Below are 26277 nucleotides of genomic sequence, written 5' to 3' on the forward strand. Positions count from 1 at the left end.
AGGAGAGGTTAAAATAAGGCTTAAGCCAGGAGTGATTTTACCTCGAGGAAGACAGCACCCCATGTCTCGAGAAGCTGATGAAAGTATTTTTCAGACTATGTCAGTGATGATGAATCAGGGGATTCTGGTGCCATCAGAATCATTGTGTAATACTGCATTGTATCTGACTAAGAAATGTAATGGGGGTTCATGGAGATTTATCCAGGATATGAGACCGAATAACCAAAAGAGTATTACCCAGTCTCCCGGGGGAAACCACATATTTTACAGTGATCATTTTGAGAAATGTGTTTTTTTCAATCCAGTTGCACAAGGACTCACAAGACTTGAGTTCATTTACGTTTCACCAAAAAAGACTGAAACATACTAGTCTGCCTCAAGGGTACTGTGAGTCCCCATCGATCTTTAGCAGGGTTCTACAGATGGATCTAGGTAATATTTATCTCAAAAGTGTGGTGATACAATACGTAGATAACATCTTGATTTGCAGCACCACAGAAGATGGGTGCAGGCACGATTATGTTGAGTTGATGACTATTCTAGCAGACAACAGATATGAAGTAGACAAGGAAATGTTATAATACTGCCAAGAAGAGGTGTTATATATATGTCAGTTGATTTTGCATTAAAGAAAGAAAGTGACACTTGAGAGTGCTGAGGCAATTATGAAACCTTCAAAACCAAACACAGTGAGGCAGATGCAACAGTTTTTAGGTTTATGAAACTATGTTAGAGCCTGGGTGTTTGATTATAGCACATATATATGAGGCCACTTCTGCAAGCATTAAAGAAAGCGCAAGTTGGTAAAACAAAACTAGAAAGGACTAAAGACATGGAGGAAGGATTTGAAGAGTTGAAAAAAGCAATTTGCACAGCCCCTGTTTTAGGAATTCCCAATTATGCTGTGGAATTCTATTTGTTTTTACACACAAACAGGACAGTCATAACAGCAGTGCTTACACAGAGAATGTTACGCTCACCTGGCTCCCACAGGGGCGTCTATCTGAACTGGACAGCTGCGGTCTCCACCAATGTGACGCGTAGTGCTGAGATGACAGACTGGACTGGCCCACCTAGCTTTGTTTGCTTGGCCCGTAGGAGTATTCTTCTGCAAACGGAGAAAGGGAATTAACCACCCGTGGAGTTGAGTGTTAACCCCCACCCCTGCTGTTCTCCCCACTGATCACCTTTAATGTCCCCTCTTATAGTCTCACCTGATGGTTTGGAAAGATGAGCTCTCCATCCTGCATTGAGCGCAGGGGCACGTAGATAACCAGTTGCTTCACTGGTTCGAAGGAATTGGTGAGTTCCAGAACAATATTGACTCTGAGATTTCCGGCGAGACGCCGTAAGTATATAGTTCGTAAGAGTTCAAATGTTTGACTTTCACTCTTGTCCGATTCCTTGCAGGTTGCAGCTTGACCCTAGCGAAGAGTTCCTCGAGGCAACCGGTAACATTCAGGTAAGGACCTGTATTATCCAACAGTTCGATAAAATAATGTCAGTATGTAACCTGTTGCTTTCTCCCTTATTCAGGTGCTGAGAGAAATTATGAAGTCTCGGGGAATAATGCCTCCGGCGGTAAAATTAGGTAAGTCTATTGTGGTGAGAAGGATTCCCCTTGTCTGTCCCTTTGTTTCACCTTGATGTCCTTTTGTTCCCCTTGGGTGCCGGAGTGCGGCGGGAACATGCAGAAGGATGCGGTGGATAGTGAAGATGCTGCGAAGGCTGGTGAGTTCAGCGCGGCGCTGCAGCAGGCGAGGCGATGCGCATAAAATAACTTCTTTCTTCCAGCTCGAAGGCGCGGTGGATCGGGAATTCAGGTAAGGATCAAAGGTATTGCTCTTGTTCTAATCTTTTCTCCTTCTTTCTCCCTTTTTCTAGGAGCTCCAGACTCGAGATGGCGTGGCAGAAGACTGGATGCAGACTTGCAGGCACTGTGAGCGTTACGCTGCTGGATGAGAATAATGCGAAGCGTGTGCTGCTCTTCGGGTGTGGTTTAAATAGCTGCCAAAGTAGTCCCAGGTAAGTATTCCTCCCCGACCCTACCCGAGTAAAAAAATTGTCCCTAGGTAAAGTAGTCCCTTCCAAGCCTCTTTTGGCTTGGAGTTCTTGCAGCATGGTCTGCATCAGATAAGTTTTAATCTATGAGCCTGGCGCCTATGGCGCCAGGACTGACTCTCCATATGAGCCTGGCGCCATAGACGCCAGGACTGCACCCAAATAGCCCCTAGCAGGGGTTGTTGGGCTTGCTTGGAATAACTTGATGCCTGCTTCCGTGGTTGCTGGACTTGATCTGGATCCCCGGGGGTAGGCATCATGACAGAGAACCACATTGGGGCAAAAACATTTGGCATATCACAGTGGGATTTTAGACCCAGTTGTGAGAGGACAATTCCCTTGCAAACAATCTTTGGCAGCTGCCGCATTTTGGATCGAGAAGTCGCCAACTATTGTCATGGGCCGCTCCATGACCCTCTTCGTGGAGCATGCTCTATTTGCCATTTTAGAGAAAGCCAAGGGCACGTTGACATCCCAAAGAGCTTCAGTTTATGAGGTAAGGATTTCTAACCCAGTGATTAAAATCATAGGATGTAAAATAGTAAGCCCTGCCACATTTCTAGCTGAGCCAGTAGAAGAAGGTGATCATGTACATGACTGTGTTAATTATGTTGAATTTTATGATGATATACCCCGTGTAAAAGAGAATGCCTTAGCGGGAGGGGAGATTCTCTTTATTGATGGTTCTTCAAAAATTCATCAGACTAGTGGGGAAAGACATTCAGGCGCTGCAGTGATAAGACACAGGTTAAATGGAGAATTTGAAGTAGTGGCGAGTGATAGTCTACCATCTCATTTTTCAGCGGAAGCAGCAGAATTGGTAGCGTTTATTGTTGCACTTGAGAAGCATGAAGGGCAGGAATTGTTGGTGTACAGTGACTCTGCCTATGTGATGTCAATGGTACATGCAGGGTTAGCACGTTGGAAAAGGAGGGGTTATCTGCACGCAGACGGCACTCCAATTCAGCATGCATCCTTATTGGATAGACTCATCAAGGCAGTACAACTCCCAGTAGCCATAGCGGTCATTAAATGTGCAGTGCATACTAAGTGAACAGATTTTATCTCTAGCGGAAACAAAGCCACAGATAAAGAAGCCAAAAGGATTGCATATTACCCAGAAATTTTGATTTTTGACACTGAGAATATTAAAGAGATTTCAGTTACACCTATGTTTGTGCAAGAGGGATTTAATAAGTTGTCAATAACGCAATTAATGGAGATTCAACCAAGTCAGTCACAGGAAGAGCAAGAATTATGGAAACGAAGGGGGTGGTCTTTATGCCCATGGAAGCATTATGGTGACAGGACAGCACTGGAAAGCCAGTGATGCCAGTAACTTTATTGAAAGTCACACTAGAAACAGCTGCATTACCCCGCGAATGAAACTAGAGAAAGTCTTGCTGTTACGATTGCAGAAGACTGGTTCATTGCTAATTTGTTGGAACACATTGCACTATTTATGGTGAACTGCATCGTGTGTCAAAAGTTTACTGCTGGGCATACACTGAGAATGATAAGAGGAGTAATACCTCGACTGAATGGTCCATTTCAGCATTTACATATAGACTATGTCGATATGCTGCAGGTATGTAATGAATATAGGTATCTATAAGTGGTGCTGTGTCCCTTTTCTAGGTGGCTCGAGGCAGGTCCATGTACATACCCTGATACCACTTGTACAGCAAAGTGTTTAGTGTGTGAGGTGTTCCCAAGATGGGGTGTGTGTGAGGTGCTAAGATCCAATGATGGGCTGCATTTTGTCTATGAGCTATTTGAACAAATAGGGCTTCTTTTGAACATAAAGCACACATAATCTTCTGCTATCACCCGCAAGCTAACGGGATATGTGAGAGACTCACTGGCCTCCTGAAGGAAAGGATTGCCAAGATCAATTTGACTTTGAAAAACGGATGGCTGTATTGCCTACCCCTAGCTTCATATGCCCTTCGGAATCAGCCTGGATCACCCCACACAAGCTTTTTACAGGGCGTCAAATGAGAGCACCCCTTACTCCTCCATCTAGGAGTAGAAGTGATTCCTAGAGCGTAGCTAAAACTTATGTGATGAGATGCATGATTATTTGACATGTATGACCTCCAGTATTTCTTTCAATTCAGATCAAGTCAATTGCCACGGGGGGGGAGGGGTCGGTCTAAGAACACAGAAGAAGATAATTCGGCAACCAATCAAAGCAAACTATTACCATCACCTAAGTTATATGTTGGGGACGTAGTGCTCATTAAAGGTTTTACCAGGAAGTGGCATGAGCCACATTTTTATGGCCCCTTTATTATTGAAGAGGTGTCCACTTCAGCTGCCAAGATACAAGGAAGAAGAGCTTGGCTGCACCTGGGCGATGTGAAGATTTATAAAAGCGAGACCTTCCCTCCCACTGTTGCTGAATCAGAAGCAAGACAAGAAGAAGAATTTCAGCGTGTGCAGACCCGATCGATGACCAAGAAAAAGGACGATAAAAGAACAAGTGATTAATATGTATTTTATTTGGACTGGAATTCAATGAACACTCCTTATAGATATTCTAACAGAGAGTGAACAGACTTGCGGAGAATTCCAGGAATTTTGAAATAAACATTTAGAAATATATATTGAAGGAGAAAATAATCCATCAGAGATATGCCTAAAAGTCTGTTCTTGATCAGAAATTGGGAACAAGATCAGTATCCAGATTCATTCTATGGAGAATATTTGTGTAAAGCAATTAAACATATGATACCTGCCGATAGAGATGTTCATCGGCTTGTGCTAACTGTCTTTGTGTTCATACTTCAGTCTTACCCTGCTCTTGTTAGAAGAAATGTTAATATTCACACTTCCTTGCAGTATCCTAAAAATGGCCCAGTGATAAGAAGACTCCTTATTGCTAAAATTGTACAAATTCTACAGTTACAAACATAAAGAAATGTGATGCTTATATTAGAAATGATTAATGAGGAGAGAGGCATGGTTCTAGAAAATGATCAAGGGCAACAAACAGTATGGTGACAAGAGAGATGGATGCCTATGTTCTTATGCATAATATACGCTTGCATGATTGTTCTCTTTGTCTTTCTGTTCCTTATCTTCCCCAGTCTCTATCATTTAGTACTTCCGCTGAAGGAGAAGTCCCTATGGTTTTCCCTACTGTTAAAATTACTTTTGATTTACTCTATGATTACTATACAGCTTTTGGGAGACACTAAAGAGATGCAGAGGAAGATAGTGAAGGGATAAATACCTATCTAGATAACACAGCTCACCTGGGGAACAACATGTGGTACAAACACATGAGAAAAGTGGGACAGAAAGCATCTAAGGAGGGTTGCTACGTTCTGCTCTCTCATCCCCTATGCCATGAATACAGTACACACTTTCATTGCCAGAGAGGTTCCAGAACACGATGCAAGATGCCTCAGTCATGTTGCAACCTGTACAACTGGAGGACAGTTCCAGGAAGCTGGTTGACCTTGCGATGGAGATCGAAATGGTTGGTTCCATACCAGGATTACTATTTCAAAACACTACAAATGGAAGAGGAAGATGCTTGTGTATCCTGCTGCATGAAAGTATGAGGTAATCATTGAAGAGATGAAGAGAATGAATTGCCCTGATGTGACTGAAATAGCTGGATCACCTGGATGTTGGGAACATACACAAATATTGATCTATGGACGAGTGAATTCCAAGAAGGGATGGAAAGAAGGACTGATATCCTGTGCAGCTCACCTACTGAAAACAGATTACGTACAAGAGGTGCAGAAAGTGAATGATGGGTGTTTAAAGTAATGGGCCAAACACTCCAAACTACTGCCATGGGTACAGGACGAAAAAGGTCCTGTAGTTGTAATCCGATTGGTCAATGCAACACTATGCTTCCAAAGACATGGAAAGAATCACGTGGGATATGACAAAGAATGCAAAACCACAATTGACGTTCCTAGGATGGGAGAAGGGACAGCCGTCCTTATGGATCGATATTGGGCTTGTGGATCTAGAGCTTACATAAAGTTGCCCAAGGATTGGGTCAGAGTATGTTCTTTGGTGCTCATTCATGTTCCAGCATTAGTGATTCCTCAAGCAACCTGATCATTGGCGAATTACCAAAAGTGAATGCCGATTTGAGAAAATGAAGATCACTTGAACATCTTCGTCGGACAAGAAGATAAAATTATTTCTCAGCCAAATCAATAACTGCATATGACTCCATTCCTGAGGAACACAGGTTGTTCAGTAAGACTGCAACAATATTTACAACTATATTCATGCCTGGGATCCAAACAGTAGCAAAGCCAAGTGGCTACATATCACCAGATTGGAGCTTATGCAGACAATCAATGCTATCATAAAGGGATTCAACGCTATCAAGGAAGAGCTGAGGGCCATAAGAATGATGACCCTCCAGAACAGATATGTCCTTGATATGATCACAATTAGAAGGAGGATTTTGTGCCAAAATCGGGCCAGCATGTTGCACATTCATACCTTCTCATGATGAGAAAAATGGGACCTTGACAGAGACCAAAACATTGTTGACAGACCTACATACCAAGATGGAAGAGGAGACAGATGACATTGAAGATGACAGTTGGTTCACTTCCATATTCTCGTGGATTCCGCAGTGGTTGGCAAATATTTCCATGATTCTTGCGATAAAATTAGTGATGGTGATGTTCGTATTCTGTGTAATCAGGATAGCGATTGTCCAATGCAAGAAAACAGCAAAGAAGGTGGTAGGAATGAAGATCATGATCGATATCTAACCTGAACCTAACACTAAGGAGCTGACTGATGAAGATGTCAGAAAATATATAGAGGCCAGCATCATAGCACCTGAAGGAACAACGTTCCTGTATCCGAACGATGCAGGGGGTGCCATCTATGGATTTTCTTCGACTGTTCCAATATTATGGTGGTGAGGGGGCAGAAACTGGCAACAAAACGTTTGCCGGCTCCTCTACAGGCATGTGATTTTATTTGAGTTGAAGGATTTTCATTTAGTGTTGCTATTATTTGTGGATGTGTGTACTTAAATGAAACTTCATTGTGAACGCTGTTTGCAGACATATGGACATATGTGTAAGGGTTCCTGTTGGCCCTATAGTAACAAACAAGGCCTAGAACAAAGGGCGACCGCCAGTGTAGTAAGTAAGCTCTGGAACAGAGTTCAGATTTCTAAGGCTGAGATGCAAATATAGGTACGCAGGGAGCCGTTAAGCATGTTAGTATATACAAATAGCAGCAACAACCATCAAACAGCAGCACTAGACACAGGAAGAGGCTGATCATGATATCTTGGCTGCTGAGCTGTTAGATATCAAACGCTATCTGAGGAGAGAACCTCAAGTAACCTGCCAGTATCTCAGAAAACTGGATCTAAATTAAAGGCTATTGGAGAACAAAAAGAACAAAACAAATAGTTGTTCTGTAGAAATTATCCCTATGACAATACCAACATAGCTAATACTGAAGAATTATGAAATTGCAAAGTATTAAAAAAGAAGAGTTTTAGGGCATGGCTTCCTTTTTGAAAGCATGTTACAAAGTATCTAAAAAGGAGGTTTAAAAAGAGGACTATCTAATCAGGAGGTGTAACACAGGAGTTGAAGCGTGCCAATTAACAAACCCGACAAATCATCAATGTTACATATATCTGAACCATCTGCATTCTCAAGAATTCAGAGCAAAATGGCCTCCAAATCATCCAGTAGTGAGTCTGGTACTGGAGTGGACAACAACTAGTATGGGATGTGCAGTCCCTCCTTGGGTTTAAGCTTCCAACAATGCCTCCTTTTCTTTCTCCTTTTCCAAGCTTTCTTTTCTCCTTTGTGATCTGTTCTGAGCCGCGGAATGGAAAATCAGCCCTCCAGGTGGTAAACGTGCAAGTCACCAGAACGTCCGGTACCAGATTCCTGAAAGGAGTGGTGACCCGCTTCAAGAGGATAGAACTGCAGTACCGACCCTAGACTTGTTTAGGGATTCTGTCAGAAACTCCATCAACCGAAGGCCAGTCAATAGCCTTGTGGAACGATGTTGACTTCCTGGAGCCCCTCCATAGCTATAGAAGATTTCCGCATGCGAGAGAAATCAGAACCAATGGTCCATGAAAGGTCCAGAGAAGGCCCACAGTGAACAAGTTATTTTCTGCCAGTAGGACCGGCTCTCTCAGGTGATGCACAAAGTTTGACACGGTCCCCTTTTTACTTAAAGGAAAGCTATAAAGGTTCAAGATAAGGTTCACCGAAGCCTTCCCAAGAATTACAATTGCAAAGACCTGCATATGATGAGGTGGCTCTTGATGGACTGAGACGCATTTCTACACCGAAAGCACTAGTTTGCACTGACTTGACTGTCACCAGCCACAAAGGAGTAACAGCACCAGATACATGCCCTGAAACCTGTAATACAACACATGAAAGCCTGGGTAGAAGAGCCTGGCAAAGAGAGAAATATCCACAGGCAACGTGAATGTATACTGTTTACCTGTTTCATTCCCATGTCCTAGACCACAGCAACAGCATTCCTGTTGTCCAATCAGAAATACTGTTGATTTTCTTTCCAAGGCCTTCCTTATCATAGTGATTTCCTACACAAACTTCGAATAATCTAAACATTGGTGGCTGCATTCCGATGAGGTGTGCTCCATCACATATCACTGGTGCCTATACCACAGCAGCTGTTTGCTGACACTGAAATCCTGCCCACTTGCATTTGGGGAATCAGTGACATGCAGAGGTTTTGAATGCGTCACTTGTCGCTGCAGTGAAGGGCTGTATACACAATGCACAAAGAATCATCCGGAACCACTTTAGACTATTCAGATCCAGATACCAAAATGTGCAATGTTGTAAGTAATTTCGTGTGGGATGCCAAGATCTGAGCTCTCTAGAGTAATGTTTGACCCTTATGTGGCTGAAAAAAGGACACTCAATTTCTAATGTTTTTATTTAACAAATTGCATTGTATTTGAATCATAGTTGCAGTTAGTTTATCATTTCTAGAGAATGGGGCACATTCTGCGTGTGGTGGTACATTAAAACGTAGCAGTAAAATTGCAATCATTCATTTGTTCCATATTTGCTGAACAGCCAAGTTATTATGACTATGGTGGCAAAGGGCAGAAGATACCGCCATCTCTTTGCTAAAGGTATCTCCTTCACTTTACCCTAAAAAACCCACGATCATTCCCTCAAATCCCCTCTGGAGTCCTAGGGACTAAAAGAATAGGGACTAACACCACTGTTAGCCAACTTCTAATCTGGCGGTAAAGGTGTCTGGAGGAATTTATCTTAGGAAATACCACCCAACTTGGAATGAGGCCCAATGTCTTAATACAAGCGACAGTTACAATAAGATCTTAGGTTTGAGTTAACGTATATGTTCACATGCTATGATTTTGTTAGGCAGTGTACGGCACGCAGAACTTTCTGGAAATGAAAACGAAAGCGACAACTGCTGAAGAAGCCACACAAAGAATCAGTTAATGCTCTTTTTTTTAGTTGCCTTTTTCTCTAAAATGTGCAGTTGATCTTCCTTATTGCCAAAGGAGTCCTGTGCATCAATCTGGGGCCTTGAGCCAGCCAGTCATACAATGGTCCCGGCAAACAGATGGGTGCTGGGCGAACATCTTACTGTGGACGGCCCTGAATAGCTCTGCCAATTCTGAAATGCCTTAACAAAGAAAAGAAAAACATGTCTGTTCCTGTCTGATTAATGCAAGCGGAACATCCGCAGTCCACACCACTGGTTGAAAGAAATGCACAGAAAACGACCTTCATGGAATTTCTTCACCAGCCTGAGCCTAATCTCGAGAGGAACACTTTGCTTGCATGCATTTTAAAGCACATTCTGATCAAGAAATGAAAGAAGAAGCTGCCTTCATCTCACCAAGGTGCACAATTTCACAGAGGGGTGGTGGGAATTCATGGGAATATGTACATTTATGACGTGCCCATGTGGGTGCCCTCTGTGACCCAAGCACAGCAGTTTAATCATGCAAGACGACAGCATATCCCCCTCACTTGTGTAAGAAAGAGTTTTGGGAAGGGGTCTCTAAAGGGTCATAGCAGACTCAGAAGGGACATGAATCCAAATCTGTGTTGTTTTGTTTGTGTTCATTTGACATCCTCTCTTGCGGCCAGTTTATCTCCACTGCACACGTCTCCTTCATTGCATTATACAGAACATTGCACGATCACCCAATCAATTCTAGTGCTTCACGTGAATACATACTGCATTTCCTCCCTCTGAGATCCCATGTTTTTACCACAGGATCACGGGCCTCCCTGACAGGTGAGCACATACATTCTTGACAATTGGTTACCAATGCCCGCCATTAAATAGCTCTACAAACCAGGGTGTTGGTGCATCGGTTAGAAGAGACAATAAACTCATGGAGCATAAGCCTAGGCTGTAAATACTTGTGGAAGCAAACCCGAATGGGGTTTTCGAGAGGACCCTAAACTCTCACATTGATTGTAGTGAACCGAAAAATCTATACGGGCGTGGATGCCTATGCAAATGCCAATGCCCATGAAAGGAATACATTGACAGAGGCACATGCCTGGCATCCTGGCGTCTAGCAGCCCATCATTCATTTGCATTCATTCTAGTGCGTTATGTGGTATAAAACAGGACATTAGATTTTCAGTGACCCATTCTTTATGCCTCCAATCTGCACCTCTTAAACCCTTGGATCTCCGTAAACAGCTACATCGATTCACAATCTTTAGGTTCCTCTTTAATGCTGTCCCACGAGGCAGAAGAAGTCCATCTTCCATCTTGTATCATCTGTCGCGTGGTTTGCTACACTTGAAAGGCATAAATTGGCCTATTGTTGAGAGTTTGAGCAAACCTTTTTACATAGTCCTACGTCCCTTCAGCTTAAAAACATGCTTAGACGGAAAGTAGTGATTGTATTGTCTTTGTATTTTCGGAAAAGGAAATCTGCTTCTTCCTTGTACTTCGTTTATTTGTGTCTTTTTTAACCCAAGCAATCCAGGGTTAGTGCGACAATCTATGGGTCATTAAAGACTTTGTTATCCCATTAGATGCCCCACGAATTTTGAAAGAGAAAAAAACGTCTTTACCTTCCCTGGTGCGCTCTCTTTTTTACTATAGTCTCTTCCAATTTATATATACCCAAACGGAAGAGAGTGGTAGAGGACTCACAAGGCTGAATGTATTACATACTATAGAAGTTGTTAATTTCACTCTTATTCTATCACTATTAGACAGGCGTTGTAACACCGCAACCTAGTTGAGAGTGCACACTAGCTAGGGATAGTTCATATTTCGCTCTATACTCTGCTGTCTTCCCTCACAGCCTTGATTCTACTCTAGCTAGAAATAGCTTTACTCTACTCTATACCACAGTTTCTGTCTTTGCCAACTGGAGCTACCTCTGGTTCTTTCTGGCTGCTAATAGCTCATAACACAGATGTATTTTGCCTGTTTTTTGAGTGAAGGCCTGGTAAGAAGTACCTAGCATTTTGAATGGCAGCGTTGGCCACACACATTACACACACACAGCCACACACACAAACATCAAACCCCTAACGCCCCAAACACACTACCTGCACCCGTACAGATACTTCCTCGCGTTAAAGTGTATTGGCGAGCTTTTAAGAGAATTAACACTACTTTTGTGTTCTTAAATCGGCTTATGGTATTAATCCAAAACCTGAAGCACTCTTATTTCCATAGCACATAACATTCACAGCTTACATATTTAACTTTTGAAAAATACAGTGTATTGGCTTGTCAATATGGTAATAGAATGATTTGCTATCATGCTACGCCATCTTGTCTTTATTGACAATACACGTTTCCCCCAAAAAATCGAATGGATCGAAACCTAAGACTGATCGCTAATGTTTTGTATTCATTTCTTTATTAAAAAAGGTTTGTAAAGAGCACACAACAAAACTTAAGTGCACCAAAGCGGTGTACAAAGAATCCATATACAATTAAATGGCTTGCAAAATTCCTGAACAAATCAATCATTATAAAAACAACAGAAAAGTCACACTGCCGAATCTATAACATCTAACAAACGTACGAATACAGAGTTAAGATGTTGTCTATTTAAAAAACCAAACACTCGAAAGAGATTGGACAAACGCGAATGCAGAGAGCATTTCAGCCACAGAACAGGATTCCATCATGACTGAGTATCCGCAGAATTTCAGAATCTTTGAGCCTTAGAACGTTCTGAATCCTCAGTTGCCAAATGACAAGGGGTCGGGTCTGAGCGTGGACCATGTTATGTGCAAGAGCAGCCATTTTCAAGTAGAACTGACCTCCAAGAGAGGGCCGGTGCAGTCGTCAGAGAACAGGTGTTGTTATGCTATGTTATATTAACAGAATTTATAAAGCACAGCAAACACTGACAAGGGCATCATGGCGATAAGGAACTGAGGACAGAGTCCAAGAAGAGGGGAGGAAAAGTAAAAAATGAAAACAGTAATGTTTTAAGAGGCAGATGAAAAGACAGATAATTATCAGTAGCGCGAAGAGAAAAGGGGAGCTTATTCCACAATGAAGCAGCTTCCACAGAGAAGGCAAGGCCGGCTTTGAAGTGCGGACCTGAATAAAAAAATTGCAAAATAATACTAAAAAAAAGAGTGCTTCAGAAGATCGAAGGGTACAAGAAGAAGGAGAGTAAGGACGGAATTTAGCCTACAAGTTTAGACACAGCAGGTTGTTGTCAGTCAATTACATCAACAAGTGTGAAGGTGCAGATAGATGATGGCCTCTCTTATCAAATCCACACACGAGAATAGTCATCAAGGACGGACACGTGTTGAGAGGTTCGTGTGTCTTTGTTCTAAATTAATTCTTCTTGTTCAGGCAAATCCATAGGCTGCACCAGCCCCTAGCTCAGGAGGGCTTAAGCCCTCCCACTTTTAGGCAGAAGTCATCCTTCTGTTGTGATGCCGATCCCCAGTGCGACATCAAGAGCCTCTCAAATTTCTCACCTCGGAGAGTGGTGCATATGCTTAATGTTTAAAGTCCAATCATTAACGTGACGGCAGCAGCAAATGGACAGTAGTAGAAGACAAAAGCCTGCCCAGGTAATATCAGACAACCTCCTGTGTTGAAGCTAAAGATATAACTATGCTGACAAGCTTTTAGATACCCCATGCTGCCAATGATTAAGATAACTAAATTGCTCATGAACTGGGATCAAGTGTGCATCTATTGTGCCAAAGGAAGGTGTGTTAGCCATTTATCCCTTTGGGTTCTGATGAAGGGTGGTAGGGTTCTACAGTGCAGTGGGTTTGATTGCTGCATTCAGAGGCATTGCTGGGGGGGGGGGGGCAAGGGGACTGAAGGGGCTATAGCCCCGGGTCTTTTGGTTGTAGTCCCAGATAGAAGCTCAGGTGTTACAACCAAAAAGGCTAGCTAGCCCCAATCCCAAAATTAGCATAGCCTCAGATCGTTTCCAGACCTTGCTACACCCCTGGCTGCATCCACTAATGGCTTTCAACACTGGCACCCAGCTCCCAAAAAATGTTTACGCTGCCTCCACCTCTAGGCACATGCACTTCCCCTTGTTAATTGTTCAATAGACCTACTTTAGAATATAACTATAGGTGCAGGCAATAGGAGTTCTCCTTTGGGCACAGCATGTAAATCCTTTTTGACACTAGCCTTGCATATGCAATCAAATTAACTTACCCGGGCCTTCTTCTCCATCTCCAGCATCAGTCGCTCATGTTGCTCAGCTATTGCCAACGTGGCAGAGTGGACCTTCTGGTAGATCATCTCTCCCTCCCTTGTCTGAAAGGTAAAGAGCCCCTCTCCTGTGTCACACATCCTAGGATACAACATGAAGAAAAAATATTATGGCTATAAAATGCATTGCATAATTTAATTCATGTAAACATGACTATCCATTACCATCTCAACATGTGTGAGATATGGTTTCACAACTGGTATGTAATATGGCAATCACATCATAAGTTATCAATAGCACCTCGAAAGGGGGTACTAACCAATCAGGAAGCTTGTAACATGGGCTGTATTCACTGGTGCAAGCCCACATTCTGACTGTCTGTGCCCATTTCCCCTTCCTCACGCTTCTTTCACTTCTTAGGACCCGTGCACCTCACACAAAGGGTGCTAAAGGTGTGTTTCAATTTTAAAAAAGAAAAAAAATATTACCGTACAGCCCAACACTTTCAGAAGTCTGTTTTCCTTGTTGATGATGTTATGGTGATCAACAAAGAAAATGGACGTCTGATATACAGTGCCGTGCTGGACAGCAAGGTAACATTTATTTTTTCTTTTCTTTTAATCTAAGCACTCCCTTAGAACCCACATATAAGATACGTGGGTGCTAATGACGATATAATCCTCATAATCCTCGGCATTTGGCCAACCGTGCTGGTATGGCACTGACAACTGCATTGTGGGACTCTTGCTTTTCTGGGGCCCTTAACTTGGGCGGTGGGCTATTTCTGGCTGGTTCCGCTGTCGGCCTCGGATTATAACCCCTCAGTAATAACTTATTTCTGCCTTCTGGAGATGCCAAAATACCCAATGTACAGCGGAAGGGAGCCAGGATGTGTATTTTCATTGTCAGAGAGTGGGAAATGATGGCAGGCACTAAGCACAGTGTATGTATGTATGTAAAAGTTCTGTCTGCAGCACGAGATATGTCGAGATTTGTAAAATAGCAAACCCAAAAGGTAAGAGGAATAAAGAATAAGGAAAAGGGAACGAGCTGGAACTAGAGCACAGCTAAACAATAGGGACAGAAGAGGCAAGGCAATGCATTTAAAAAAAGAAAGACATCTGCAAAAAAAGATGCGTGGAATAGATTAAAAGAGCCAACTGTAAGAGAACAGAGTTGGAAAAGAGCAACAGGAAGAGAGTGAAAAGGAGAACGACTGAATGGAGAACGAAAACTATATAGAAAGAGCATGCAGTGGAAATAGATTAAAGTAAAGATAAATGCCAAAAAGGGCACAGTGATGAAATAATCGTGCCAGGGAGGAGAAAACAGAATAAAAGAGGAAGCGATTGGCAAAAAAGAGCACGTATTGTCAAAGCAAATACGTTTGCCTGCATAAACGTAGAGGGCAGATATTATTTTGCACAGCGCACATGAAAATGTTCTAAATTTGCAAAGTCAGACCTAATAAATGTGCAAGGGCTTTTAAGTGAAGATTGCCATTGGAGAAAATTGGCAATGCTTCCACTTAACAGAGCAGCACCTGTCGAACATGCTTCAGAAAGTTGTCATGCATCATTTGCATAACTGTGAAGCCCTGCAGTTGGGATGAGACACTGCTGCTTTCACTCTAACAAGAAATATAACAAGCTACTTTAACACAATGGATGCACACACAGCTAACTCCCCACATCCAATGCCCCAGAAGGTTTTTAAAAGTTTATGGAAACATTGAAACTTAAGTTACTAAAACAATTACATTTTGTACTCTTGTTGAGAATGTTCAGGATGGCTCGGCCAATCAGGAATCAGGACTTCTGGCCACTATTCACTGATAGTTGCCTGGAATTTCCGGTTTCCATTTAACTGAGCCATGCTGAAGGGCCTCCGTGTTTGCTCCCAAGTATCTGCAACTCCTCACGTAACCCCCTGCTTCAGCTACGCTTCTACCCTTTTCATTTTCACTCTGTGTCCCTTGGCCTCTGCAGCTCACTACACATTCTTCCACTTTATGAGCTCTGACACACTTCCTCCTCTCAATTCTTCACCCTCCACACACAGCACCAACAGATCCCTCTTCCATGCGCGCTATGGCTGATGCGCAACCCAGTCAATGTAACACCCCACCTGTGCTCTTTTATGGACATCGGCCAGCTCTACTGCCCCAGCGATGGGTGCTAAATGACGTAACACTTTGGGGGGTGTATATACGGCTACTAGGAGCCCTCAACCATCAACCCTTCTGCCACCCACAGGCTTTAGGACTTCGCCAACAATACTCTGCTGCAAAATGATACAGAGATTAGTTCTCCATAATGTATAATTACATTACATGTGCAGCTCAAAGTTGACAAGGACAAGGAAGATGCACACTGAATAGAAACATTCTTATCGCGCTGACCCACTAAACAAACACATTTTCTGGCATGCCCAAGCATTCTAAGCTGGTGCTTGTGAAAATATTGCTTTAGTTAAGATCCAATAAAAGGCATTCTATGCATCATGGAACAGCTGATTGTTATGGGTTAGAATCCTCTTTATTATATTTCTTAGCCAGAATACTAGTGTTGGCCATAGTCAAGCAAAAGCAAGAGGCAACTTATAATGACAAAAGAAATCACATATATTAAATGTACCAAGCAGAATAATTAAACACAATAGCTACAACAAGCACATGCAGGCAACCATGTGCCAAGCCAGCTATCACCCCAGGTATACCATTCTTGCCCGCAGCACCCGCAACCTGACCAGTGCCCCGATCATCCCTCTTCTTAACCACCCCTTTGCCCCCTTCAGGATACTGTCTCCCTGGTATAATACAAACCATGCTAAGTAAAGCCGTAGACCTCTTGGCCCCCATTAAAGTCCAGAAAGTCAAAAATGCTCTACACCTCACCTCTTGGTTCACCCCCATCTCCGGGCCACCCGGGCTGCAAAAAAAGCAGCCGAAGTTGCCTGGCATAAAAACCTGATCTCAGGAAACAAATGCCACTTTTCTAAAATGTCCCTCTATTACAAACAAACCATTCATGCCCCAAAGCTGCCGCCTACAGCGAAAGAATCATCAAGACGTCCTTCAGTTCTTGTGAACTGTTCTTCATCCTCCGAGATCTGGAGACCCCATTGTTTCCCCCTCGACCATCCTGAATGACAACTCTTGGTGCAGTATCGGCCAAGACACCCTCACGGGCAAAATCATACTGCTGCAAGCCAAGATAAAATCCAAACTATCTTGCACACCAGAACCCCACCTTGCGCCCGTCTCCTGAATCACTACTCTGAGAACTAAGAGACATACTACTCTTCCAGTTCCAACCTACCTGAGTCTCTACCCTCTCCAATATCATCAAAGATCTCAAACGTTCACGCTGTAAAGGCGACATCTGCCCAGCCTCCATTGTAAAACAATGTGCAGAACCCCTACTGACACTCATCCCTGGCGTCATTAACTCCTCCTTTGCCACTTGCACTGTCCCATTCACCCTTCAAGAATCCGGGATTTCCCAACTGCTTACAAAGCCCTGCCTTGACTCATCAATCCTTACCAAGTACAGACCCATAACTATTGTCCCCTACATCCTGAAAACTATTGACAGAGTTGCCCACCTACAAATCCAGAAATTCCATGAATCACATCACATTCTGGGCATTCGGCAATCAGATTTCCACCCAAAACATGGGACTGAGCCAGCTGAACTGGACCTTAAGAACTAGCTAGATGACACAAACGACCTCAGAATCCTCTCCCTCCTCCTACTACTCAACCTCTTGGCAGCCTTAGACCTTGTCGACCACCAGACGTTCTGCCACCACCTTACATCCTCAGCCTACTTCTCACCAAACGCTGCCAAATGGGTTGCTTCATTCCTGGCTGACATATCCTCTGAAGCCTTTGCTAGTGATGCTGTTGCCAGACCCATGCCGATATCCTGCAGAGTACCCCAAGGCTTGCGTGTCTCCCTCACACTGTACAATATGTATACAAAAACACTGTTTGACCATCTTGACTCGCTAGGTATCTCATAAACTAACTACGCTGATGACACACAACTTCTCATCCCCCTCTCCGGGGACCACACTCAGGCCACTCTCAGAGGCAATACAATCTATAAAGCTATCCAATCCTGGATGGTCACACACAGCCTCTGTCTCAATGATGAACAAACACAGCTTTTCCTCATCGGCCCCCCCCCCTCCCGCATAACCAAATCAGACCATGATTACAAAGCGTTCATCATCAACAGTCACAACATCTCTGTTGCCACCTCTGTAAAAACTCTGTGCGTGTACCCAGACTCCTCTCTAAGCCTTACTCGACCGGCCAACCACATTGCCTCTTCATCAGGCTACACCATCAAGCTCAACAACGCCAGTAAACTTTTCCGGTCTGCCAAGCATTTGCTTGAAGTAGCCCGTGCTCTCATCGGCTCCAAACTTGACTATTGTAACTCATTACTATGCGGCATGTCTAAAAGAACATGACCAAGTTACAAATAATGCAGAACAATGCTCTTCAGGCTGCGCTTGACATTGGCAAGCACAACAACATCTAGAGGCCAGGAAGTCTGCCCACTGCTCCCAGTTAAGGACAGAATCAAGTTCAAGATCCTGGCCATCACTCACCGCTGCCTGTCTATTGGTGCCTCCTCACACCTTGCTCAAAAAAATCAAGAAACACACCCAGGCAAGACCCTTAAGTATGGCCCACAAGAATTGCCACATCACACCCAGATTTAATTGCAAAAGGTCGCGGATCCAGCTTCCCTGTATGCATTTCTTTCCTCTAGAATGCCCCCCACACCTGAGAAATGAACCATCTTTCAACATTTTCAGAAAAAAACTCAAATCCCACCCCTTATATTATCTTATACTATCAATACTTATAAAGCATATCGTTCACCCGAAGGCATCATGGCACTACAGCTGTAGAGGTGGCAGCCCGCCAAGGGAGTCAAGAGTACTCAAAAGAGAAAGGTTTTAAGAGCTTGCGGAAAGGGAAGGTGAGCCTCAATGTCACGCAGATAAAAAGGAAGAGCATTCCACGCCTTTGCCGCAGCCAATGAGAAGGCTCAGCCACCGACCTGTGAGAGTCTGACCCTTGGGGGGGCTGTACAGTTTTCAAAGATTGAAAGTGCAGAGACCTGCAGGGTTGTAGGGGCAAAACTTAATTTTAAGGTATTCTTCTCCAGTTTTAGAGAAGGCTTTGTGAACCAGACACAGTGACTAATGCGCTGTTCAACTGAAAGCCAGTGAAGTTGGCGCAAAAGCTGCATCACATGGGTGCCGAAAGGGGGGTGAAGTACTGCTCTAGCTGCCATATTCTGCAGCAACTGCAGGCGTTAGAGCAAGTGCCGCGGGAGAGCTAAATACAAGGCGTTACAGTAATCGATGTTACTAATTACCAAGGATGAAATCACCAGAACATGGAATTTGGATGGAATACAAGTAAGGACTTTCCATAGGGTTTTGTAGTTTAAAATGCACCTTCTGGCAAGAAGAAGAGACCTCTGCAGCCATGGATAGTGAGGCCAGAATCTTTACACCTAGGTCCTTCACTGATGAGACGGGAGAAGGAAAAGGACCAAGGCTAACGGGCCAGAACTCAGGGGTCCAGAACATGGAGGGGGTAGCAGTGCCAACCACCAGCACTTCGGTTTTCTCCCCGTTCAATTTGAGCCAATTCAAAGGTATCCGGTTGCCAACTGCCTTTAACCAACTCCACAGACGTCTAACCAGCCGTCTCAGGCTGAATTAAATCAAGACGCACAATAAGTTGTGTATCGTCGGTATAGGAGTAGCACAAAAAACCATATGCGTGGATTATGGTGAGAAGAGGTTGAACATTCATATTGAATAGAGTAGGGGGCCACGAAGAGCCCTGAGAGACACAACAATAGGACAAGAGGGGAGTGAAAAGGAGGTGAAGAAACAGATAGTGAGCGCCCCGCCAAAAAGGAGGAGAACCAGGCCAAAACTTGATCAGAAAACCCTGTCAACTGACTGTCCCCCCCTTGCCCTGTTTTCCCTCCTTTCTTTCTGCAACTGTTTTCCGCTCCACTGTGACTAGCGCCTAGATGCTCACGGGCTTTGCATGCATGTATACATGTTTAAATAAATAAAATGAATAAATACAGCACTGAAGCAGAAAACAACACTAATTTACCAAGCAGTATGAATTCAAAAGAAGTTCTTAAAATCAACATTGTATATCTCGGTTCACAATTTCCATAGTTGTACAAATGTATGCATAATTGGCAGGAATATATCATAGATTTCACCGTGATTCACTCGTTCTGCATCTCATAGCAGCTGATTGACACTAGTGACCTTCCACATACTGCTGAAAGAGCACTGTCAGAGAGCTAAGTCTCCCCATCCTGCACTAAAGTGCTCCCTCTGACTTTGGAAGGCGGGGCCTTCAATGCAAACAAAACAGGAGTAAGATCACATTGGCACATCGCTATCACTGATCCTGGCAGAGAGATTGCATGAAGAAAAACATTTGTTTTGTTAGAATGTACCTTCCACCTTTTTGTCCTCAGAAGAAAGACGTTCATTTTTTTTTTAAGAGCAACAAATTGGAGTGTACATGTTTTCATTTTTTTGGAAATGAGCTCTGATACCCATTGTGGGACCTCAGATCTTCTGTTGTTTTGGTGGAGAGAACTGTGTCCTCATGCTACGATCACTGGAGCAGACACGATTAACCCATGAGTCCCCTGACTGAAATGTGAATCTCTGACCTGCAGACACGAACTTAGCTCTGATGCGGAGGCATTTCGAAACGCTGGGCTATCATATAGGAATAAAAACATAAATTACTTATTGACTTGCTTTTGATTATGAAATATCTGAATATTTTTTATTTTAGCAGATTTTTTTTACTACTGATTATTTACTCTACATTCAACACTACCTTTTGTAAATAGGTTTTCTCTCTTTCATGCCCAATATAATATTATATTGTGATATAATTCGACCTCCTCTATTTGGCCACTAATTTAGTTGCATGGGCCAAACCTTCTCTTAAGGTCGTTTAGTAATGTGCACATTCCCAAATAAATATAGTTTTTTGACATTTTAGGACCATGCACATCAATAGTTTAAACTACTTACGTACCGGCCTTTGTCCTGTTAATGTTCTCTCTTGATTATATTGCCTACAATGAGAGCTCAAATGATGCATTATGCCTCTTAAATGACGCACAATCAGAAATAAGTAGTGTACAACAAAATAAGTTTAAAAAACAAAATGCATGAGCAGATTAGCAGTGACCTCCTGAGGTCAAGGATCATGGCACCACTTTGTGTCAGTAGACATTGGTATTTAGGTCTCAACTCTCACATTCTTTGTCGGCACTTCAAAACGGAGGGCATTTACATGTCAAGGGATACTCTCCTTCCTTACAATTGGATAGAAAATGTAGACTTAAAAGTATGTCTTTGAATGATTCTGATATGATCATATGTGCTGCTTTTGGCATGATGTATGATCTTGTTGTTTTTTATAGATTAAATCTATATCTAAATAAAGTATAGTTAGATTGAATGATTGATAACTAAAATGGAACCGGACCAGCAATGCCTCCAATGTCCTCAGTCTGGCACCAAATGCCAATTTACTTCCTTACTGTGTGGCCTTTTGTCAGCGCCATGGTGCTTCACAACGCTCCTGGCCATAGTCATTTCCTTCCTCAGATCCAGCAGAGTTTTAATGACCAGCTTCCAAGGCAAAATCCTGTTTATGGCCATTACATTCCTTCGGACTACGGGTTTTGCCATCAACCTGAAAAGAAATCAAGTGTATCTCCAGCACAAAACAATCAATGTTCAGGCATTTGCTTGAACTTGGCTCACTCATGCCATCATCTAGTTGAACAGCCATACACAAAGGAATTAAATCAAGCCGAACAAGGAGATCCTTGCAAAAGTAGTAGGGATGCTATCCATCACTATGCAAGCCTTCTTTCCAGGTCCTTGTCTGTTCAGTTTATTTAGTAAACCTCTTAGTACAGCATTTTGCTAAAGGGAAGGCTTAACACACCATTAATCACTATGACACAGTTAGTCCCACTGGCCACGCCTTAGTTCAGAAAGAATCTGTAGGGGGATATTTCCTGGTAAGGAAAGAATGAGAATCATTCACATAAAGAATGAACCAAGCTAAATAGCCCTCTCTTTCAAATGTTAATTTGTTTTTAAATAACATTTCCTCCTTACTGCCCAACTCAAATATTCTTTAAAGATGTGTTATGCCAAATTGGCTATCCAACTTTCATTCAATTCCTACAGAATGTCACCTGATGCCAAGGCACAGGATCACAATAACAAGCTATGTTATTATTGATTGTATTTATTTTTACATACAACCATTAAAAAATAGAAAAAAATCAAAAAAGTAAAGACCAACACCCATAACAATAAATAAAACCAATATAAATAAGATCAGATGACAACACTAAACACATCAAATATATGTGAGAACCAACATTTCTATAGAAAAAGAAACATATACATATTGCTATAATTAATTTGTCATCATTTCATGATTATTACACCTATAATAAAACTACCATTCCATGAAACCTGAATATTTTTTTCAAAACCTCAACATTCTTATGGTTAATTTGACCAGCCTACCTGAGTAGCATAGTTGCCAACGTAAATCATCCTTCACATTATAGACAGAGAGTTATTCCCCTAAGAAGAGACTCTGGACCTCAGAGAGTCTCACACACTCCACCCATACATGTTTCAGAGCCTCCTTCATCGAATCCTGCCTAGAAAAGTGGTGACACCATGGGTTAGTGTCATGTCCTCTGTCATGTCCAATCACTCACCTACTACTGTTCCTTGTTCTCCCACACACTCACCTGCTACTATTCCCCGTTCCCACATGCACTCCCAACGGCAGCGACAGCAGCAGCGGCACAGCCGCAGAGGTTTCCCGGCTGGTGGACCAGTGTCTTTGCGCCCCTTTCCACGGTGGCGGTTGAAATGGCGACTCCTTCACGCTCCACGGCGTAACAAGGGCGTATGTAAACCCACACGTCACATGCCCGGAAGACGCCCGCAACACCAATCCCTGTCTGCGTTGCGTTCCACGTGACACGCAGCTGCAGTCACGTAACCGCGTCACATGACCACGCTCGTATTTGAAAAAGGGCGAGCAAACGCGGAAACATTGCTTCACAGCTTCTTCACGGAGAACTGCTTGGCGTTTTGGTTACTCTTGTTATTCACGTACTACCTCGATCACGGAACGTTTGCTTGGACTGTCTTTTGGATTTTCCCTACCTGGATTTTGGTGTGCTCTCTGATCACCTGGATTTTTGACATCTGGCTTGGATACTGGACTTGGTACTTGGATTTCCCTGTCTCCAGTTCTGTCTTTTGGCTCCCGACCTCGGATTGTGTTTTGGATTGATCACGGATTACGTTCTTGTTCCATACGTAACTCAGGTGTCTCCCGGAGTGCCATCAGAACACCTCAGCGATACTACCTGCCTACGCCTACAACTTCCCACCTGCCCACTATAGGTAAGCTGCTGTTACATTGTCACTACTGTCCCTACCATTGTTGTCAATTATCACTGCTTAACATAACCCTTCATTGCCTTACAGTGGTCAGGGGGTTCTTCCGGCGTTCCCAGTTCCAGGCTGACGACACTCTACACCTGTGGCCTCAAAGATTGCTCGAGTAGTGTTTTTGCTCTTACTCATGTGGTACTTGAGGATGGAGGTATTATTTATCTACACGACCATCAAGTCAGAACAGACTGTGAAGCCTTGTGGTCTTCCAGATAATGGATACCTCAGCCGGGTACCCTGTGACTGCTCTAATGCAAGCAGTTACAACACTCAGGACTGACATGGCCTCCGCCACCACTGCACTCAGGACTGACATGCCCGCCGCTACTACTGCTATACATCACCGCCTTGACACCCTACAAAGCTCCCATCATCCTCTGCCTGCAGAGTCCGAATTTGGGGATCCTTCCCTGTCACAGAACCCGACTCCTGCCACGCCACCCCCTACATCAGCTGTCCCTGTGGTTATTCCAATGCCATTTCCTCTTGCAGCCCCCGAAAGATATCAGGGAGACCCCAGAAAGTATCTCACTTTTCTAAACCAATGTAAACTCCACTTTTTGTGCCGACCTCAGGCATTCCCTGACTCAGTAACTAAGGCTGCATTTCTGCTTTCCCACTTATCAGGTGTGGCAGCCACCTGGGCTAACCCTCTGTTAGAGAGTGGTCACCCTGCCCTTTACAATTTCGATCTATTAGTCAGTGAAATGGCCAAGGTTTTCGATACTAGGTACAAGGCGCAGTCCCGGGATATGGAATTGTTGGACCTCACCCAGAGCAGACAGTCGCTCATAGAATACATTACTCGGTTTAACCAACTCTCCGCTGAAACCTCTTGGCCCGAAAACAAAAAGGCAGTAGTGTTTTATCGGGGTCTGTGTAACGCCATGAAAGACGCATTGTCAGTTGTACCGTCTCTCCCCTCCGTCTATGCCGACCTGGTTGACTTGGTATTACAGTTGGACGCGAGACGGACCGAACGCACGGCGGAAACAGGGCTGTCACACCTCCCACCATCACCCACACCGGACCCTACTTGTGAACCCATGCAGATAGGTGGGATACACAGTCCCATCACCCAGGCCGAACGAGAACGTAGGATATGATATGATATGATATGGCATTTGTAACGCGCCTATACACAAGTGTTTCAAGGCGCGAAAGGAGAACAGACAATGCCTGTTTCTACTGCGGTCTCAACGGTCATTTCGTTAAGGAGTGTCCTCGTTGCCCAAAAAATAAGCTTCGGGTTTTCAGAAGACTCACCCTTGAGATCAGGGGTTGGGGCGAGTCCTTCACAAAACCCCTCTCACCCTGCCTTTGGTCCTGTCTGGCCCGTGGTGGTCTTGGCTTCATTGAATCCTACCACAGGCAACACGCATCCAGTGCACATAGTGATTGATTCAGGGGCTACAGGATGCTTCATAGACATCGCACTAGCCAACTCGCTAAATCTACCAGTGATATCCAAAAGACATCCGGAGCCGGTTCAGGAGGTTGATGGGACGTCTCTCGCTTCAGGCCTGATTATGCAACAAACAGCCCCGCTGGAGGTCGTAATCCAAGAAGTCCTCAAGGAAACTCTGCCTTTTGATCTCATTGCTACTCCTCAGTTTGGGATTATCCTAGGCATCCCATGGTTAAAGAAGCACAACCCTTTAATCAACTGGAGCACAGGCCAGGTTTTCTTTGAGTCTGAGATATGCCAACACTATTGTCTAATAGAGTCCCCTTCGATCTCCAACCCGGCGAATGCTCTTGGGGCAGTAGCTTCTTTGGTCCTCGAGGATGATTCCGTGTCTTTGGGCCCGCATGTGGTAGGAGCGGTCATGGCAGGAATCCCCTCGATGTACCATGACTTTCAAGCTGTGTTCGACAAGGATTCCGCGGAAGGCCTTCCTCCACATAGGCCATACGACTGCCCCATTGATCTGGTCCCCGAGGCCCCGGTTCGAAAAGGCAGGATCTACTCTTTAACACAGGCAGAAGAACAAGCCCTACAGGAATATATTCAGCAGGCTTTACGTTTGGGCCACATCCGCCCTTCGACTTCGCCAGCAGCGAGTCCGATCTTTTTCGTCCCGAAGAAGGAGGGGGAACTCCGTCCCTGTGTGGACTACAGGCGGTTGAACTCCATCACTGTAAAAAAACGTTATCCCATCCCTCTCATCTCTACGCTGCTAGATAAACTCACCCATGCTTCTATTTACACTAAACTGGACCTCCGGGGGGCATATAACCTGATTTGCATGCGTAGTAAGGATGAGTGGAAAACAGCCTTTTGCTCCCGACAGGGATTGTTTGAACATACAGTGATGCCATTTGGCCTCTGCAACGCCCCAGCCACCTTTCAACATTTCATGGATGACATTTTCAGTGACATCCTGAATGTCTACGTAGTGGTCTACTTAGACGACATATTAATCTTTTCCTCTTCTCTGGAGGAAAATATTACACATGTCAGGGAAGTGTTGTCCTGACTCCAAAAAAACACGTTGTTTGCCAAACCTAGAAAAAAGTCTTTTCCACACCAGTCAGGTCGAGTTCTTGGGGTTTCACATATCACCTGGGGGTCTGTCCATGAATAAATCCAAAGTCCGAGCGATCAGCGATTGGCCGGTTCCAGCGAACTTGAAACAATTGCAATCATTTTTGGGGTTTGCCAATTTTTACCGGCGATTCATTGCTGGTTTTTCTTCTATTGTTGCCCCTCTCACTTCCCTGGCTAGTCCTCTAGTCCCTTATTCCTGGTCCGCAGAACAGCAAACTGCTTTGGATTCCCTTGAGGCAATGTTCACTACAGCACCAGTGGTTCAACACCCTGACCCAGAGCTCCCATTTGTCTTGGAAGCGGATGCTTCTTCGTACGCATTGGGTGCTGTACTCTCACAACCTTGTCCTACTACAGGCCGACTGCACCCCGTGGCATACCACTCACGGAAGTTCAC

At 43.9% G+C, this 26277-nt stretch overlaps 1 protein-coding gene across 1 annotated transcript in view; it reads right to left on the minus strand.

Moving 5' to 3' along the window:
- DOK6 (docking protein 6) overlaps window positions 1-26277 on the minus strand; it is a 2936428-nt gene that overhangs the window by 874328 nt on the left and 2035823 nt on the right. The window contains exon 6 of the mRNA XM_069620782.1: window positions 13741-13879. Within this exon, the coding sequence (XP_069476883.1) occupies window positions 13741-13879 (139 nt within the window). The remainder of the gene's footprint in view (window positions 1-13740; window positions 13880-26277) is intronic.

The sequence above is a fragment of the Ambystoma mexicanum genome, chromosome 5q, assembly GCF_040938575.1.
Source record: "Ambystoma mexicanum isolate Mex_15411 chromosome 5q, UKY_AmexF1_1, whole genome shotgun sequence".
NCBI classification, from domain to species: Eukaryota; Metazoa; Chordata; class Amphibia; order Caudata; family Ambystomatidae; genus Ambystoma; species Ambystoma mexicanum.